Source organism: Ranitomeya variabilis, chromosome 6, assembly GCF_051348905.1.
Source record: "Ranitomeya variabilis isolate aRanVar5 chromosome 6, aRanVar5.hap1, whole genome shotgun sequence".
NCBI classification, from domain to species: Eukaryota; Metazoa; Chordata; class Amphibia; order Anura; family Dendrobatidae; genus Ranitomeya; species Ranitomeya variabilis.
The window spans coordinates 274,769,722-274,790,784 of NC_135237.1; the positions used below are offsets into that span (position 1 = coordinate 274,769,722).

Consider the following 21,063-nt stretch of genomic DNA (forward strand, 5'->3'; position numbering starts at 1 on the left):
GTGAAAAGCAGATGAAAAAGACAAATCTATGCCCATCCTAGCACAGAATGCCCGCCAAAATCTAGACACAAATTGGGTACCTCTGTCAGAAACAATATTCTCAGGAATACCGTGCAATCGGACAACATTCTGAAAAAACAGAGGAACCAACTCAGAAGAAGAAGGCAACTTGGGCAGAGGAACCAAATGGACCATTTTAGAGAAACGGTCACAGACCACCCAGATGACAGACATCTTCTGAGAAACAGGCAGATCTGAAATAAAATCCATCGAGATGTGTGTCCAAGGCCTCTTAGGAATAGGCAAGGGCAACAGCAGTCCGCTAGCCCGAGAACTACAAGACTTGGCCCGAGCACAAATGTCACATGACTGCACAAAGACTCGCACATCTCGTGACAGGGAAGGCCACCAGAAGGATCTTGCCACCAAATCCCTGGTACCAAAAATTCCGGGATGACCTGCCAATGCAGAAGAATGTACCTCAGAGATGACTCTACTGGTCCAATCATCCGGAACAAACAGTCTATCAGGCGGACAACGATCCGGTCTATCCGCCTGAAACTCTTGCAAGGACCGCCGCAGATCAGGAGAAACGGCCGACAAAATTACTCCCTCCCTAAGGATACCTGTGGGTTCAGTATTACCAGGAGAGTCCGGGTCAAAACTCCTAGAAAGGGCATCTGCCTTAACATTCTTAGAACCCGGTAGGTATGACACCACAAAATTAAAGCGAGAAAAAAATAAAGACCAGCGCGCCTGTCTAGGATTCAGGCGCCTGGCAGTCTCAAGATAAATCAAATTTTTGTGGTCAGTCAATACCACCACCTGATGCTTAGCCCCCTCTAGCCAATGGCGCCACTCCTCAAACGCCCACTTCATGGCCAAAAGCTCCCTATTCCCAACATCATAATTCCGCTCTGCGGGCGAAAATTTGCGAGAAAAGAAGGCACAAGGCCTAATGACGGAGCAGTCGGAACCTTTCTGCGACAACACTGCCCCAGCTCCGATCTCCGAAGCGTCAACCTCAACCTGAAAAGGCAGATTCACATCAGGCTGACGTAACACAGGGGCAGAGGCAAAACGGTGCTTAAGCTCCTGAAAGGCCTCTACAGCATGAGGGGACCAATTAGCAACATCAGCGCCATGTCTGGTCAAATCAGTCAGTGGTTTAACGACATCCGAAAAACCAGCAATAAATCGGCGGTAAAAGTTGGCAAAGCCCAAAAATCTCTGAAGACCCTTAAGAGAGGAGGGCTGAGTCCAGTCACAAATAGCTTGCACCTTGACGGGATCCATCTCAATGGAAGAGGGAGAAAAAATATACCCCAAAAAGGAAATTTTCTGGACCCCAAAAACGCACTTAGACCCCTTCACACATAAAGAATTAGACCGCAGAACCTGAAAAACTCTCCTGACCTGCTGGACATGAGAGTCCCAGTCATCAGAAAAAATCAGAATATCATCCAGATATATTATCATAAATTTATCCAGAAAATCGCGGAAAATATCATGCATAAAAGACTGGAAAACTGAAGGGGCATTAGAAAGACCAAAAGGCATGACCAAATACTCAAAGTGGCCCTCGGGCGTATTAAATGCGGTCTTCCACTCATCCCCCTGCCTGATCCGCACCAAATTATACGCCCCACGAAGATCAATTTTAGAGAACCACTTAGCACCCTCTATACGAGCAAACAAATCAGTAAGCAATGGCAATGGGTATTGGTACTTAACAGTGATCTTATTCAGAAGCCGATAATCAATACATGGTCTCAAAGAGCCGTCCTTTTTTGAGACAAAGAAAAACCCAGCTCCCAAGGGAGAAGAAGATGGACGAATATGTCCCTTTTCCAAAGACTCCTTTATATATTCCCGCATAGCAGCATGTTCCGGCACGGACAGATTAAACAAACGACCCTTTGGATATTTGCAACCCGGTATCAAATCTATGGCACAATCGCACTCACGGTGCGGAGGTAACGACCCAAGCTTGGGTTCGTCAAAGACGTCTTGATAATCTGAGAGGAACTCAGGGACTTCAGAGGGAATGGACGACGAAATAGAAACCAAAGGTAAGTCCCCATGAATACCCTTACATCCCCAGCTCAACACAGACATTGCTCTCCAGTCCAAGACTGGATTGTGAGACTGCAACCATGGCAATCCCAGTACCAAATCGTCATGTAAATTATACAGCACCAGGAAACGAATAATCTCCTGGTGATCCGGATTGATACGCATGGTTACTTGTGTCCAGTATTGTGGTTTATTATTAGCCAATGGGGTGGAGTCAATCCCCTTCAGAGGAATAAGAGTCTCCAAAGGCTCTAAATCAAAACCACAACGATTGGCAAAGGACCAATCCATAAGACTCAGAGCGGCGCCAGAGTCAACATAGGCGTCCGTGGCAATGGATGACAAAGAGCAAATCAGGGTTACAGACAAAATAAACTTAGACTGAATGGTGCCAATGGAAACAGACTTATCAAGCTTCTTTGTACGCCTAGAGCATGCTGATATAACATGAGTAGAATCCCCACAATAGAAGCACAATCCATTCTTCCGTCTAAAATTCTGTCGCTCGCTCCTGGACAGAATTCTATCACACTGCATACTTTCTGGCGTCTTTTCCATAGACACCGCCAGATGGTGCACCGGTTTGCGCTCCCGCAGACGCCTATCAATCTGAATAGCCATTGTCATGGACTCATTCAGACCTGCAGGCACAGGGAACCCCACCATAACATCCTTAACGGCATCAGAGAGACCTTCTCTGAAAGTTGCCGCCAAGGCGCACTCATTCCACTGAGTAAGCACAGACCATTTACGGAATTTTTGGCAGTAAACCTCAGCTTCGTCTTGCCCCTGAGATAGTGCCATCAAAGTTTTTTCTGCCTGAAGTTCCAAATGAGGTTCCTCATAAAGCAAGCCCAAGGCCAGAAAAAACGCATCCACATCGCGCAACGCAGGATCCCCTGCTGGCAATGAGAAGGCCCAATCTTGAGGGTCACCCCTGAGCAAGGAAATCACAATCCTAACCTGCTGAGCAGGGTCTCCAGCTGAACGAGACTTCAGGGACAAATAAAGCTTACAATTATTTCGGAAATTCTGGAAGCTAGCTCTATTCCCTGTGAAGAACTCCGGCAAAGGAATTCTCGGCTCAGATACTGGAGCATGTACCACAAAATCTTGTAAATTTTGTACTTTCGTGATGAGATTATTCAAACCCGCAGTTACACTCTGAAGATCCATTATTGTCAGGTGCACACAGAGCCATACAGAGATGAGGAGGAGAGAGAGAAAAAAGACTGCAGCAAGGCAAACTGGAGGGAAAAAAAAAAAAAAAAAATTCCAGCAGACTTCTTATAACTCTCCTTTCTCAACCTGGGTCTTTAACACTTTATTGGCCGGTCAAACTGTCATGATCTCTGCAAGCAGAGATCATAGCAAGCCTATAGAGGGACAAGCTCTCGGAAGATGGAACTATACTGACCATGAACTAAGCCTGCCGCGCAACTAGAAATAGCCAGGTAGCATTTCCTATTTATTGCTAGATGCCCAGCTCTGGCCTAAGACCTAAATAGCTAGCAGAGGGAAATATAAGACCTGGCTCACCTCTAGAGAAATATTCCAAAGAAGACAGTAGCCCCCCACATATAATGACGGTGAGTTCAGATGAAACAACAAACGCAGCAGGAAAATAGTCTTAGCAAATTTGAGGTCCGCTTACTAGATAGCAGAAGACAGATAGTATACTTTCATGGTCAGCAGAAAAACACTAACAAAACACCATCCAGAGATTACCTTAAACTCTGGCATTAACTCATAACACCAGAGTAGCAATCCCTGATCAACGAGAGCTTTCCAGACACAGTAACAAAACTTCAGCTGTGAACTGGAACAAATAGGCAAACGAAACATGGACAAAAGTCCAACTTATCTAGTAGTTGTCAGAAGCAGGAACAAGCACTGAGAGGCATCAGATAACATTGTTGACCGGCAAGAAACCACCAGAGAAATGAGCTTAAATAGCGACACCCACTACTGATGGAACCAGGTGAAACAGGAAAGAGGATGACAAGTCCAATTCCACAAGCGGCCACCGGGGGAGCCCAGAATCCAAATTCACAACACTCTACTCCCAGACAGGGAACGAACAGCTCAGCTGCCCTTTAAACCAGCTGCATCTCCTGGATTGGAGGGTGGGAATGACTACTTTTGCCCATCTCATTTAATCATTCCCAACAAACCTGGACCCATGTATTGGTCTTATTAACTGTTATGATCCTTAGTGGTTGAGGATCACAAATTACTCCAGCTAAGTAACAAACATAGGACAAGCTCTAGGGAGGTGGCAAACTGAACTGACCGCAAATCTGAACCTATCCAAACACACTAGAAGTAGCCGGTGAACGTGCCTAAATATCCTAGACGTCTCGAGCCAGCCTGAGGAACTAACTACCCCTAGAGAGAAAGAAAGACCTCTCTTGCCTCCAGAGAAATAATCCCCAAAGATATAGAAGCCCCCAACAGATAATAACGGTGAGGTAAGAGGAAGGCACATACACAGGGGTGAAAGCAGATTCAGCAAATGAGGCCCACTAATACTAGATAGCAGAAAATAGAAAAGAGAATCTATGCGGTCAGTAAAAAACCCTTACAAAATATCCACTCTGAGATTTCAAGAACCCCCACACCAACTAACGGTGTGGGGGGAGAAACTCAGTCCCCTAGAGCAACCAGCAAGCGAGGAAATCACATTTTAGCGAGCTGGACAAAAAACATAATGAACGCTGATAATCAAAAAATGATCAAACAAAAACTTAGCTTGTCTTGGAGAGACTGGGAGCAAGGTAGACACAAGGAATCTGAAGAGCATTGAATACATTGATAGCAGGCAAGGAACTGAGTCTCCAGGTGAGCTAAATAGGAAACCAACCAAGGATAACGAACCAGCTGATGCAGCCAACCTGCAGAAAGACAACACTACACAGTACCGGTTGTGACCACTAGAGGGAGCCCAAAAATAGAATTCACAACAATTAACCCTCTCAGTGCCTCCTATCCACAGATTTTGACAGCTGTTTGTTTAGCAATATACATGCAAAGTGTTCAGTATAAATAAGTACACTGCCATTGAAAAGTAAGATTTTAATCAATAATTCACTGAGCACAAGAACAATTTCTTAAATATTGACAAGGCTGAGCTTCACAGAACAGTTTTTAACCCATAACTTGAAAGTAAGGTTAATAATAGTTAATGCAAAAATGAGTACACCCCACATCAAAAACAACTACATTTAGTATTTTGTATAAACTTTGTGAGCTTTAAGGACAGCAAGTCTTCTAGACATAGAATGAACAAGTTGGCAACATACTACAACATCAATTTTTTTTCGATTCTTCAATTACTTGTTTTAGAGCCTGAATGCTGGATGAAGAGTGTTGTCTCTTCTCAGAATTCCCTATAGGTGTTTGAGTTCACATCAGGAGACATGCATGGCCACTTAATCACTTACACTTTGTTCTTCAGAAATGCAGCAGTGTCCTTATATCTGTGTTTTGGATTATTATCATGTTGGAAAAGTGCATGTCTACCAAGAGCACGACATGATGTTAGCATCTTCTCTTTAGATATAGAGCAGTACATCTGTGAAATAATGAAACCATCAATGATATGTAGCTCCCCGACACCACATAAGGGCCTTCCACCACCATGCAGCCCCACATAAGGACACTGGCACTACCAAGTTCCTTTCAATGTAGACGGGATGCATTTTTCTTTGTACTCTTCCATATACAGTGTGTATATACTGTATATATATATATATATATATATATATATATATATATATTTATATTTACAGTACTTAAAATTCATTCAGGACAAAATCACCCACAATGAAAGTCTTAGGGGCAAAACTAAAGATTAGACTACAAAATTGAAATGAACAAAAATTCAGCCACAGGTAAGTCTAATTATTCATTAAAGTGGTGCTCAGCACACAGACAGTTGACTGTAAAAGGGTGCTATTTAACAAAGAATAGTCCTTCCCATTTCATACTGTCAATAATGGCACGCAGGGAAAAGAAATGTCACAAGACGTGAGAATAAAAATAATTTCTTTACTCAAGAAATGTGAAGGCCACAAGAAGATCAGCAAAACCTTACTTACCTGTCAGAATACTGTAGTAAAAGCGATGCAAAAATGTAACAAAGATGGAAATGCAGCCATCTCACAGAGATGTTCAAGCCAACCACAGAAGGTAACACCTAAACAGAATTGTCTACTTATGAGAAGTGTTGAAGAGAACCGACATGCAAGGTTCACTGCAGTTAGCTAAAGAAATAGTGAGCCAAACCGGGTTGAGTGTTCCCTGCGACGCAATACGACATACACTGCAGAGGAAAGGTATGTATGGGTCTTATCCACGAAGGAAGCTTCTCCTAAAACACATGCGAAAAAAAGCCAGCCTACAATTTTCCCTGGCTCATGCTGAAAAATATAAAGACAACTGAGACTTTATACTCTGGAGTTATGAGACCAAGACAGTTAAGTCCAGAAATATTTGGGCGGTTACCGAATTTTCAGGATTTTGGCTCTGCATGCTATTATTCTTTTATTTCAAATGAAACAACTGAGATACAATTGAAATGTAGAATTTCAGGGTTGAACAAAAATATCCTGTGAAATTAATAGGAATTGCAATTTTTCTACCATTTTTCTACAAAGCCTCCTCATTTCAGGGGCTTAAAATTAATTAGACAAATTAACTTTACCATAAATAAAATGTTTCTTTTTAATACTTTGTAGAAAATCTTTTGCAGAAAATGACTGCCTGGAGTCTGGAGGCTATGGACATCACCAAATGCTCGGTTTCCTCCTCTGTGGGCCTTTCTGCCTTAAGTTTTATCTTAATCCTTTCACGACCTTGCGATTTTTCATGTTTGTGTTTTTGATTTTTGCTCCCCTTCTTCCCAGACCAAAAGCTTTTTTTTTATTTTTCTGTCAATATGGCCATATGAGGGCTTGTTTTTTTGTGGGATAAGTAGTACTTTTGAACTATACCATTGACTTTACCATATCGTGTACTGGAAAACAGGAAAAAATCAAAGTGTGTTGAAAGAGCAAAAAAGTGAAATTCCACAATTGTTTTTTTTTACCATGTTCACTAAATGCTGAAACTGACCTGCCATTATGATTCTCCAGGTTATTACACGTACGCAGCTACCAAACATGTATAAGTTCTTTTTCATTTAAGTAGTGACAAAAAAATCCAAAAGTTTGTAAGGGAAAAAATGGTGCTATATCCAAGACCCGTATCCTCTCTATTTTTTGAGATCTGGGGCAGGGTGAGTGTTTTTTGCGTGCCTAGCTGACATTTTTATAGATAGCATTTTGGGGTAGATACAATATTTTGATCGCTTGTTATTGCATTTTACTGCAATGTTGCAGCGACCTCAAAAACTTAATTCTGACAGTTAGATTTTTTTTTCTTGTTACGTCATTTACAGATTGGATTAATTTATTTTATATTTTGATGGATGGGACATTCTTAAAGCAGCGAGACCAAATTTGTGTATTTTTTTCTTTATTTTATTTTGAATGGAGCAAAAGGCTGGTGATTTGAACTATTATATATTTTAATATTTTTTAAAACTTTTTTTTTAAACTTTTTATTTGCTTCAATAATCCCCTTAGGAGACTTGAAGCTGGGATGAACTGATCGCTTGTGCTACACATTGCAGGGCTTCAGCCCTGCATTGAGTAGCAGAAATCTTCATCTCCTATGAACCGCCAGTGTTCATAAGAGATCTGCAATAACAACCACAAGGGTCTTCTGCAGACCCCTGGCTATCATGCCAGCATATCGTCATCCCACTGTCACGTGACAGAGGTGGCAATGGGCAGGACTTATGACTTGCTCTAGTTAAATGTTGCTGTTAGTTATTGACAACGGCATTTAACATGTTAACAGATGCGGTTAGATCGCGCTTCCACCCAAGGCTGTTAGAGGCACGTGACAGCTGATCAAATCAGCTGTCATGTGCTGGTAAAGATGCGGTACAGTACTTGACTATCTGGGATGTACTTACACATCTAGGGTCATAATGGGATTAAGTATGTGAAATGCATGCTCGATAAGGTTGAGATCTGAGGATTGACTCCGCCATTGCAGAACATTTTACTTCTTTGCCTTTTCATACCTTTTATCTGCAGAACTGATTATGGATAAACGAGCCAATACAGGCCATTAAAGAGCTTTTGAGGTAATCGTCCAATTATTTTTGGTCCCTATAAAAAGAGGCAGCTACATATTAAAGAGTTGTAATTTCTAAGCTCTTACTCCAATTAGTATGTACAGTAAATACCCTCAAATTAAAGCTGAGAGTCTGCACTTTAAGCCCATATTGATTTTATAACATTATCTTAAATTTATTTTGGTAAACAGCTAAAATGCCAAAACTCAAAACTTGTGTCAGTGTCCAAATATTTCTGGACCTAACTGTATAGGTATTTGGAACTGTTGGCTTCAAAACTATATTGCATCACAAAGGTGAGGAGTACAAAGAAAAATGCATTGTGCCTACGGTGAAACATGTTGGTGTCCGTGTCCTTATGTGAGACACATAAGGTCCTTACATACCTTTGATAGACATGCACTTTTTCACCATGACAATGATTTAAAAACACTCACCAAAGCCCATTGTTTCAAGAACTACAGGGTGAAAATGATTCAATGCCCAAGTATGGGCATCCTAGACTGTGACCTAGGAACACTTTGAGTGACAACTCAGCCACTCCATGGAATCTGGAGTGTGTGGGATTGTTGGTGGTGTGAGTGACAGTCCAGTCATCCAATCTGATCCTGGGGTGTGCTGGGCTGTTAGCATTTTGATTCTCAGCCCTGCTGCTCTATCTGGTAAAATCTGCTGGCGTTTCCTCGGGTGCCTCCTGTCTTTAATTATTTGCAAGCTATTTAGCTGGCTTGCTGTTATTAGTCAGTGTCAGTGGTAGCTTTGCCTAAGCTGGATGTGTTTGCTTATCTCTGTGCGTCTTTCCTCTGACCGTGTCAGCGGACCTTGAATTTGTTGTGACTTCTCTTGTGCATTCCCCCTTCTGCTGTCTGACTTTAGGTATCTGACCCTGGAATTAGCCTGGAACCCTGGAACTATCCGTTTCTTGTACTCCTTGATTTTGACGTACTTTCCTGACATTTGACTCTGGACTGTTTACTGACCACGCTTTTGACTTACCCTTCTGTCCTCCTGGTATCTGACCTCGGACCCCCTAAGTAACCTGTCTCACAGCTTGCCTGTGAGTAGTGAGTCAGGGTCACAGTATGTCTCCTGATCTTAACCCAATCGAACACCTATGGGGAATTCTGAAGAGACTTGTTGAGCATCCCTCTCCATCCAGCATCCAAGCTCTAAAAGAGGTCATTCTTCAATAATGGAAATAGATGTTACAATTTATCTAAAACGTGTTCATTCCATGCCTACACAGCTTGGTACTGTCCTTAATAATCATGGAGGTCATACAAAATACTAGATATAGTTGTTTTTGATGTAAGGTGTATTTATTTTTGCTTTAATGAATTTGAGTAAACCTAAAGATTTTTGTAATGAAAGTTATATCATTAACCTTACTTTAATGTTATAGGTTGAAAAAATGAAAAAAATGTTCTATGAAACTCTGGTGAAAACGTTAGAAATTGTTCTTGTGTTTAGTCAGATTAAAATCTTACTTTTCAGAGAGAGTATACTGATTTATGCTGAACACTGTATATGTATGCATTTATACACCTTGGCATTCAATCAGTGAGGGTATTAATGGTTGTCTGATGATGGTTCTGCTATACTGAATGCAGTTGGGCAGATAAATCACCTAAATCTGCTGTTAATAGCTCCCTTTGCTATGATATCCAAGATATGTTCGATAAGAGACAAATTCCCTGCATGCTGCAGGCCATGGTAGCGCATTTAAACCTCGCAGGCTGATCACAATAGCAGGACCAACATTTGGCCTAGTGTTGTGTGGATAAATGGCTCCTAGGAAACTTTGAATAAATGGCTGACATGACCTTGGGTGCCTGCTTCTTCACAATGTCTTCTAACTATCATATCACATGGTATAGTGCAGTTAATCAGGAAAAATTGATGCATAATGCAAGTAGCAGGCTTAGGCAGGGAATGCAGCAGCCATTGGAGGGTGATTTTAGAGTTGATGTCAGAGCTCACAGCACAGCATTAAAGGCAGAAAGTGTATGCCCTAAAATATTAGACAAATTCTCCTGACAGAAATGTGTTGGATCTAATAAAGAAATTCAATTGATAAAGGGGGGAGAGAGATAGCAAAGGTGCAAGAAGCAGTGACAGATCTAGTGTGGTTCATCAATTATATGGTTTAGTGTATCTGTCATCAACATTTCAATTACAATAGCTTTTTTTTTTCTTCATTCACAATGCACTAGAAAGCCGAAACAAAGCAGGACAATATTTTTGAGAGAAAAAAAAATTAAAACCAATCTCCGTCAGACGGTATGTTTGCTTGTCACAAGTGACCCTACTGAAATTTTTAATTTCTTGTGCAGCCTTTTTTTGTAAAGAGGAAAGTTAGTTTTTTATATCACAAAGCAAAATTCCCCCAAATCCAGACATTTAACTGTATCTTTCTACTATACAAAGTGTGCCTGTTGCAATCAATTTTGTTTTTGCACATCTGTTTTACTAGTTCAATTTTACATCTGTACATACCCCACAAATAATGCGCCCTACTGCTGGTGCTGCCATTTTAATAATAATAATAATAATAATAATAATAATTTTATTTATATAGCGCCAACATATTCCGCAGCGCTTTACAACTTATAGAGGGGACTTATACAGACAACAGACATTACAGCATAACAGAAATCACAGTTCAAAACAGATACCAGGAGGAATGAGGGCCCTGCTGCTCGCAAGCTTACAATCTATGAGGAAAAGGGGAGACACAAGAGGTGGATGGTAACAATTGCTTTAGTTATTTGGACCAGCCATAGTGTAAGGCTCGGGTGTTCATGTAAAGCTGCATGAACCAGTTAACTGCCTAAGTATGTAACAGTACAGACACAGAGGCTATTAACTGCATAAAGTGTATGAGAACATGATGGAGGAACGTGATTATGTTGTTGTTTTTTATTAATAGGCCACACAGGGATAATTAGGTTAATGCGTTGAGGCGGTAGGCCAATCTGAACAAATGAGTTAATTTTAGACATGTACCTACCTAACTTTTGTTATCATGTCATTTTTGAGAAGGGGATTGAATATTATTAAAAAGTATATTTAAAATGTCGTTTAACTGTGCATGTATGTTTTTGCAGCAATTTTAGGTTACTGTAAGATGACTGAAGCTAGATCAGGTTGTCATGATGTAGTAACCTGCTCATAACTTACCATATATACTCGAGTATAAGCTGACCCGAGTATGAGCCGAGGCACCTAATTTTGCCACGGAAAACTAGGTAAGCTTATTGACTCAAGTATAAGGCTGCCATCACACTAGCAGTATTTGGTCAGTATTTTACATCAGTATTTGTAAGCCTAAACCAGGAGTGGGTGATAAATGCAGAAGTGGTGCATATATTTCTATTATACTTTTCCTCTGACTGTTCCACTCCTGGTTTGGGCTTACAAATACTGATGTAAAATACTGACCAAATACTGCTAGTGTGATGGCAGCCTAAGCCTGGTATTGTCCCCTCATCCCTGTCCTGCTATGTGTGGCTCCCCCTGTTGTATGCATGGCTTCCCCGTCCTCCCCCTTGTATGCATGGCTTAGTGTCCTCCCCCTTGTATGCATGTCTCCCCCGTACTCCCCCATGTATGCATGGCTCCCCCATCCTCCTCCGTCATATTCACCCCCTCCTGGTGCAGTCTCTGCACTCCCCTGCATCTCCGTTGTCCCGGGGCCGGCAGCTATTCCTGTAGTGAGCGGTCACGTGGTTCCACTCATTAAGGTATTGAATATGCGCTCCACGCCTATGGAGTGGAGATGCGTACATATTCATTACCTTAATGAGCAGTACCACGTGACTGCTCTGCACAGGAAGAAGCTGCCGGCGCCCAGACAACGGAGATGCAGGGAAGGAGATCCAGTGACAGAGGGTGAGTATTGATGTCTGACTCGTGTATAAGCCGAGGGGGGGGGACGTTTTCAGCACAAAAAAATGTGCTGAGAATCTCGGCTTATACACAAGTATATACGGTATTAACCCCTTTCTGACATCTGACGTACTATCCCGTCGAGGTGGGGTGGGCCCGTATGACCACCGACGGGATAGTACATCATCACCAATCAGCGGCGCTCACGGGGGGAGGGAGCGCGGCCGATCGCGGCCGGGTGTTAGCTGCATATCGCAGCTGACATCCGGCACTATGTGCCAGGAGCGGTCACGGACCGCCCCCGGCACATTAACCCCTCTGTGACCTTAGACGTACTATCCCGTCGAGGTGACCTGGGCCTATCTGACCCTCGACGGGATAGTACGTCATAGCCGATCGGCCGCGCTCACGGGGGGAGCGCGGCCGATGGCGGCCGGGTGTCAGCTGCATATCGCAGCTGACATCCGGCACTATGTGCCAGGAGCGGTCACGGACCGCCCCCGGCACATTAACCCCCGGCACACCGCGATCAAACATGATCGCGGTGTACCGGCGGTATAGGGAAGCATCGCGCAGGGAGGGGGCTCCCTGCGGGCTTCCCTGAGACCCCCGGAGCAACGCGATGTGATCGCGTTGCTCCGAGGGTCTCCTACCTCCCTCCTCGCCGCAGGTCCCGGATCCAAGATGGCCGCGGCATCCGGGTCCTGCAGGGAGGGAGGTGGCTTACCGAGTGTCTGCTCAGAGCAGACACTTGGTAAGCCTGCAGCCCTGCACAGCAGATCGCAGATCTGGCAGAGTGCTGTGCACACTGCCAGATCAATGATCTTTGATGTCTCCCCCCGGGGACAAAGTAAAAAAGTAAAAAAAAAATTCCCCACATGTGTAAAAAAAAAAATAAAAAAAAATATCCTAAATAAAGAAAAAAAAAATATATATTATTCCCATAAATACATTTCTTTAGCTAAATAAAATAAAAAAAAACAATAAAAGTACACATATTTAGTATCGCCGCGTCCGTAACAACCCAACCTATAAAACTGCCCCACTAGTTAACCCCTTCAGTAAACGTAAGAAAAAAAAAAAAAAACGAGGCAAAAAACAACGCTTTATTATCATACTGCCAAACAAAAAGTGGAATAACACGCGATCAAAAAGACTGATATAAATAACCATGGTACCGCTGAAAACGTCATCTTGTCCCGCAAAAAACGAGCCGCCACACAGCATCATCAGCAAAAAAATAAAAAAGTTATAGTCCTGAGAATAAAGCGATACCAAAATAATTATTTTTTCTATAAAATAGTTTTTATCGTATAAAAGCGCCAAAACATAAAAAAATGATATAAATGAGGTATCGCTGTAATCGTACTGACCCGATGAATAAAACTGCTTTATCAATTTTACCAAACGCGGAACGGTATAAACGCCTCCCCCAAAAGAAATTCATGAATAGCTGGTTTTTGATCACTCTGCCTCACAAAAATCGGAATAAAAAGCGACCAAAAAATGTCATGTGTCCGAAAATGGTACCAGTAAAAACGTCAACTCGTCCCGCAAAAAACAAGATCTCACATGACTCTGTGGATTCAAAAATGGCAAAATTACAGCTCTCAAAATGTGGTAACGCAAAAAATATTTTTTGCAATGAAAAGCGTCTTTCAGTGTGTGATGGCTGCCAATCATAAAAATCCGCTAAAAAACCCACTATAAAAGTAAATCAAACCCCCCTTCAAAAAATGTATTTATTTCCATTTTCCCATTAGGGTTAGGGTTAGGGCTAGAGTTAGGACTAGAGTTAGGGCTAGGGTTAGGGTTAGAGCAAGGGTTAGGGCTAGGGTTAGGGCTAGGGTTGGGGCTAGGGTTAGGGTTAGGGCTAGGGTTGGGGCTAGGGTTAGGGTTAGGGCTAGGGTTAGGGCTAGGGTTGGGGCTAGGGTTAGGGCTAGGGTTAGGGCTAGTGTTACAGCTAGTGTTAGGGCTAGTGATAGGGCTAGGGTTATTGCTAGGGTTAGGGCTAGGGTTAGGGCTAGGGTTAGGGCTAGTGTTACGGCTAGTGTTACGGCTAGTGTTAGGGCTAGTGATAGGGCTAGTGATAGGGCTTAGGTTAGGGCTAGGGTTGGGGCTAGGGTTGGGGCTACAGTTAGGGTTGGGGCTAAAGATAGGGTTAGGGTTTGGATTACATTTACGGTTGGGAATAGGGTTGGGTGTGTCTGGGTTAGAGGAGTGGTTAGGGTTACTGTTGGGATTAGGGTTAGGGGTGTGTTTGGATTAGGGTTTCAGTTATAATTGGGGGGGTTTCCACTGTTTAGGCACATCAGGGGCTCTCCAAACGGGACATGGCATCCGATCTGAATTCCAGCCAATTCTGCGTTGAAAAAGGAAAACAGTGCTCCTTCCCTTCAGAGCTCTCCCGTGTGCCCAAACAGGGGTTTACCCCAACATATGGGGTATCAGCGTACTCAGGACAAATTGGACATCATCTTTTGCGGTCCAATTTCTCCTGCTACCCTTGGGAAAATACAAAACTGGGGGCCAAAAAATAAGTTTTGTGGGAAAAAAAGGATTTTTTATTTTCACGGCTCTGCGTTGTAAACTGTAGTGAAACACTTGGGGGTTCAAAGTTCTCACAACACATCTAGATAAGTTCCTTGGGGGGTCTAGTTTCCAATATGGGGTCACTTGTGGGGGGTTTGTACTGTTTGGGTACATCAGGGGCTCTGCAAATGCAACGTGACGCCTGCAGACCAATCCATTTAAGTCTGCATTCCAAATGGCGCTCCTTCCATTCCAAGCTCTGTCATGCGCCGCCCAAACAGTGGTTCCCCCCCACATATGGGGTATCAGTGTACTCAGGACAAATTGGACAACAACTTTTTGGGTCCAATTTATCCTGATACCCTTGTGAAAATACAAAACTGGGGGCTAAAAATCATTTTTGTGAAAAAAAAAAGAATTTTTATTTTCACGGCTCTGCGTTATAAACTGTAGTGAAACACTTGGGGGTTCAAAGCTCTCAAAACACATCTAGATAAGTTCCTTAGGGGGTCTACTTTCCAAAATGGTGTCACTTGTGGGGGGTTTTAATGTTTAGGCACATCAGGGGCTCTCCAAACGCAACATGGCATCCCATCTTAATTCCAGTCAATTTTGCATTGAAAAGTAAAATAGCGCTCCTTCCCTTCCGAGCTCTGCTATGCGCCCAAACAGTGCTTTACCCCCACATATGGGGTATCGTCGTACTCAGGACAAATTGCACAACAACTTTAGTGGTCTAATTTCTTCTCTTACCCTTGGGGAAATAAAAAAATGGGGGCGAAAAAATCATTTTTGTGAAAAAATATGATTTTTTATTTTTACGGCTCTGCATTATAAACTTCTGTGAAGCACTTGTTGGGTCAAAGTGCTCAACACACATCTAGATAAGTTCCTTAAGGGGTCTACTTTCCAAAATGGTGTAACTTGTGGGGGTTTCAATGTTTAGGCACATCAGGGGCTCTCCAAATGCCACATGGCGTCCCATCTCAATTCCAGTCAATTTTGCATTGAAAAGTCAAATGGCGCTCCTTCCCTTCCGAGCTCTGCCCTGCGCCCAAACAATGGTTTACACCCACATATGGGGTATCAGCGTACTCAAGACAAATTGCACAACAATTTTAGGGGTCCAATTTCTTCTCTTACCCTTGGGAAAATAAAAAATTGGGGGCGAAAAGATCATTTTTATGAAAAAATATGATTTTTTATTTTTACGGCTCTGCATTATAAACTTCTGTGAAGCACTTGTTAGGTCAAAGTGCTCACCACACATCTAGATAAGTTCCTTAGGAGGTCTACTTTCCAAAATGGTGTCACTTGTAGGGGGTTTCAATGTTTAGGCACATCAGGGGCTCTCCAAATGCAACATGGCGTCCCATCTCAATTCCAGTCAATTTTGCATTGAAAAGTCAAATGGCGCTCCTTTCCTTCCGAGCTCTGCCATGCGCCCAAACAGTGGTTTACCCCCACATATGGGGTATCAGCGTACTCAGGACAAATTGTACAACAAATTTTGGGGTCTATTTTCTCCTGTTACCCTTGGTAAAATAAAACAAATTGGAGCTGAAATAAATTTTGTGTGAAAAAAAGTTAAATGTTCATTTTTATTTAAACATTCCAAAAATTCCTGTGAAACACCTGAAGGGTTAATAAACTTCTTGAAAGTGGTTTTGAGTACCTTGAGGGGTGCAGTTTTTAGAATGGTGTCACACTTGGGTATTTTCTATCATATAGACCCCTCAAAATGACTTCAAATGAGATCTGGTCCCTAAAAAAAAATGGTGTTGTAAAAATGAGAAATTGCTGGTCAACTTTTAACCCTTATAACTCCGTCAAAAAAAAAAATTTTGGTTCCAAAATTGTGCTGATGTAAAGTAGACATGTGGGAAATGTTACTTATTAAGTATTTTGCGTGACATATGTCTGTGATTTAAGGGCATAAAAATTCAAAGTTGGAAAATTGCGAAATTTTCAAAATTTTTGCCAAATATTCATTTTTTTCACAAATAAACGCAAGTTATATTGAAGAAATTTTACCACTATCATGAAGTACAATATGTCACGAGAAAACTATGTCAGAATCGCCAAGATCCGTTGAAGCGTTCCAGAGTTATAACCTCATAAAGAGACAGTAGTCAGAGTTACAAAAATTGGCCCGGTCATTAACGTGCAAACCACCATTGGGGGTGAAGGGGTTAAAGCACCATTTTACCATTACCATTTTTTATCCCTGTATTCCAGCTGTACTATTATGTATTTATTTTTTATGCTTACTGAATTAGCGCCATTAATTCCACAGCGCTTTACAGACATGAGCATCACTGTCCCCATTGGGGCTCACATAAAAGAACATACAATCTCCTTGCAATCTCCAGTGCTGCAAAGCTACAGTCTAATCACTGAGCCACTGTGTTGGCCATGTGTTATTGTTAAGGATAAATATGACACAAAAACATGGTAACCATAGCAACCTAAGTTTAACTAATAAATATATAATATGACACTATACCATGTTACAATAATAGGACAAAAACGCCTATCACCAACTACCACATAGAAGTTCAAAAAAGCGATGATCAAAAGGCCATATTACGTTTAAAAGTTATAAATTTGGGCAACCGCACGCGTCACTTCCGGGGGTTCCGGAACGTCACTTCCGGTTGCGCGATTTACTCGCAGCAGCCGGTAACTATATAAACTGAGGACATGGTATGTATGGTGCGGCCCCTTGAAAAAGGAGACCGAAACGCGCGTCGGGGCGCACGTGGCACTACGGGTATTGGCAGTACCTCCACCGCACCTTTCATAGGTACTTACCGGGCAAATTGCAATATGTTATGGGGTTCTCCAGGTAACTGGGTACCGAGTGTGTGGGGTATAATGCAATATGTCCAGTGTTTATCCGGGGTGATAGCATTATTATAGTGATATGTATGTATTCTGTTTATTGGTTGTATCCACCCCCGGATATACTCTGGTGATAAATATGGACATATATTTTCTACTCTATTGCCATATAAATCCTGTACTGTGCACCTGTATGGGTGATAGTGTGTAGTGGATATGTTTCAGTCACTCTTGTTGCACCATGGTTATATGCTTGTTATTTTTTTATCTATGAATAAAATTTATAACTTTTAAACGTAATATGGCCTTTTGATCATCGCTTTTTTGAACTTCCATGTGTTATTGTTGTATAAGTTGGCAGTATGAGTGGGCTGCAGTTCATTCTCTCACTTCGTAAGTGTCTATTCTGCTTTGCACTTTCTCCTCCGACAGGTGAATAAATAAATCAAAGAGTCTCGTATGTATAAAGAGGATTATTCTGAATTCCCCAACAAGCCTAAACATCCCCAATCTTCTTTTGTTGTCATTTTAGATTGGAAGAAAGTGATTGAACGTTTCAAACCTCTGTTGTCACTTTTGGTTTTGTCTAAGAGCAGGACATTTTAATTAATTTTCTCTGTCAGTTCTATATTTCTTGGTTGCAAAAGCATAGAGTAGCTGTCATGGTTCAAAGACTCAAATAAATGACATTTGAGGTTTATGGACCAAAAAAATGACATTGTAATGGAAAAGTTCTGACTTGTAAGATTGAGTTCTTGTTGAAGAATTTTAGTCCAGTACCTCTCAAAGTGCCATAAAACTGTCAGGCTTTCGGTGGCACCTTAAAAAATAACAGAACAACAAGGATGTTACTTTTTACACCTGTTTTAACAGCGATGATCGACATCTCCTGCAATATGACTGCAGTATATGATTGTACCTATGTGCCCACCCTTTGCCTCCAAAAGATGTAGACAGAATTTCTTATTTAACCTTTCCAACTACTACCGAAAGTATTGAAATTTTTATTTGTCCTCCCTTGATATCTTTTTAAAAATTCTTCTGTTAGCCACACACAAAGCAATTTTTCGCATGATAGAGAGAATGATTATTGTGCACAATAATTCATATGTTACAAAGATAAAAAAAATAGTGGAAATAATTCAAGTCTATTGAGTCTCAAAAGTCTTACAGAAAAGAACATTGTACATTTTGTTGCCTTTGTGTCAGTCAGAAGCATGGCTGGGGGATGGGGGAGGCTTTAGTGTATTACATAGCCAGGGTGTTGAATATTTATAATGTTCTTATATAATTTTGGTAATGATTTTCTTCACTTGCACCAGTGTACTTTTTTATATAAAGTGGATTATTTGCAAAACATGACAAATTTACCAAACTTTACAGCACAATGGCAATTTTCATGTAATACATAATATGAAAAAGTAGTAGGACAAACCTCAGACTGATGTTTCATGATGTCTCTGTTTCCAGACCAAACTCTCGTATTTATAAAATCTGATTTTGTTTTCCTCATTGTAAACCTAACAATATGAAGCTTTCATTTATTCTTTAGGACCTGAATCTCATCTCTATGCTGGTGGACAATGCTACGATTGGTGAATGGAATCTTCAAGGACTTCCCAGTGATGACCTCTCTATTCAGAATGGAATCATTGTTACCAAAGCATCTCGCTTCCCCCTTCTTATAGACCCACAAGGTCAGGGTAAAATCTGGATTAAGAATAAAGAAAAGAACAATGAGTTACAGGTAAGATTAAGAAAACTTTATTGCCATATACCAATTGTGCATGACTCTGCATGTACCAGAAGAATAACTTCAACCTTGGGCTTGCCTAATCGTATCTCACTTATAACACTGGTATTCTCTTGTGTGTACGAGTGGTTATAGGGTACCCTGAGATACCAAAGCTTAAAGAGAACTTGTCACCGGCTCAAAAGTGGCCAGTTTTTACTATTATTCTATTCCTACTGCTCCCCTGAGTATGCCATTTTTTAAATCTGTGAGATATGGTCCTTTATATTTAGAGTGAATTTTATGATCTTTACCACAAGGGCTGTTTTTTTTTAGTGCGTATCTTAGCGTTACTCTGCATTAGTGATGAGCTAGTATACTTGTTACTTTAGATTTTCCGAGCGTGCTCGGGTGGTCTCCGAGTATTTCGGCCTGCTCGGAGATTTAGTTTATGTCGACGCAGCGGCATGATTTGTGGTTGCTAGACAGCCTGAATACATGTGGGGGTTGCCTGTTTGTTATTGAATCCCCACATGTATTCAAGCTGTCTAGCAGCCGAAAATCATGCAGCTGCGTCGACATAAACTAAATCTCGGAGCACGCCGAAATACTCGGAGATCACTCGAGCATGCTCGGGAAATCTCAAGTAACGAGCATACTCGCTCATCACTAGGGTTGAGCGAAACGGGTCGATCATTTTCAAAAGTCGCCGACTTTTGGCTAAGTCGGCGTCTCATGAAACCCGATCCGACCCCTGTGCTTGTCGGCCATGCGGTACGCGACTTTCGCGCCAAAGTCGCGTTTCAATGACGCGAAAAGCGCCATTTCTCAGCCAATGAAGGTGAACGCAGAGTGTGGGCAGCGTGATGACATAGATCCTGGTCCCCACCATCTTAGAGAAGGGCATTGCAGTGATTGGCTTGCTGTCTGCGGCGTCACAGGGGCTATAAAGGGGCGTTCCCGCCGACCGCCATCTTACTGCTGCTGATCTGAGCTTAGGGACAGGTTGCTGCCGCTTCGTCAGAAGCAGGGAGAGCGTTAGGCAGGGTCCACTAACCACCAAACCGCTTGTGCTGCAGCGATTTCCACTGTCCAACACCACCTTCGGTGTGCAGGGACTGTGGAAGCTATTTTTTTTTTTTTTCCCCTCAGCGCTGTAGCTCATTGGGCTGCCCTAGAAGGCTCCGTGATAGCTGTATTGCTGTGTGTACGCCACTGTGGAAACCAACTGCTTTTTTCAAAGCACATATCCTCTTGTTCCTTCCTTTCTGCACAGCTATCTTTTTTGTTTGTCCACACTTTTTATTTAATTTGTGCATCAGTCCACTCCTATTGCTGCCTGCCATACCTGGCTTACATTACTGCAGGGAGATAGTAATTGTAGGACAGTTTTTTTTTTTTTTTTGTTTTTTTTTGTGGGAGATTAAGATTGGCATTTCTGCTACAGTGCCATCCCTGTGTGTGCCATCTCTCACTGAGTGGGCCATAGAAAGCCTATTTATTTTTTCCGTGATTTGTGTTCTAAAATATACCTCAACACAAAAACACTACATCAATCAGTGGGAGAAAAATATTGGCCTCAGTCAGGGCTTGTGTGCCACTGCTGTGTGTGCTATCTCTCATTCAGTGGGCTATAGCAAGCCTATTTTTTTATTTTTTTTTTTAATATTATTTGGTTTCTAAAGTCTCCCTGAAAAAAAAAAAAAAAACTAAAAAAACAGTGGGAGAGTAATATTGCCCTTTCAGCTTGTGTGCCAGTCTTGACTCCTGGGTGTGCCACCTCTCTCCCTCTCATTCAGTGGGC

General features: G+C 42.0%; 1 protein-coding gene across 1 annotated transcript in view; it reads left to right on the forward strand.

The window, feature by feature from the left end:
* The window catches only part of LOC143782325 (dynein axonemal heavy chain 5-like), a 610,263-nt gene that overhangs the window by 471,283 nt on the left and 117,917 nt on the right, over positions 1-21,063 (forward strand). The window contains exon 63 of the mRNA XM_077269680.1: positions 19,080-19,274. Within this exon, the coding sequence (XP_077125795.1) occupies positions 19,080-19,274 (195 nt within the window). The remainder of the gene's footprint in view (positions 1-19,079; positions 19,275-21,063) is intronic.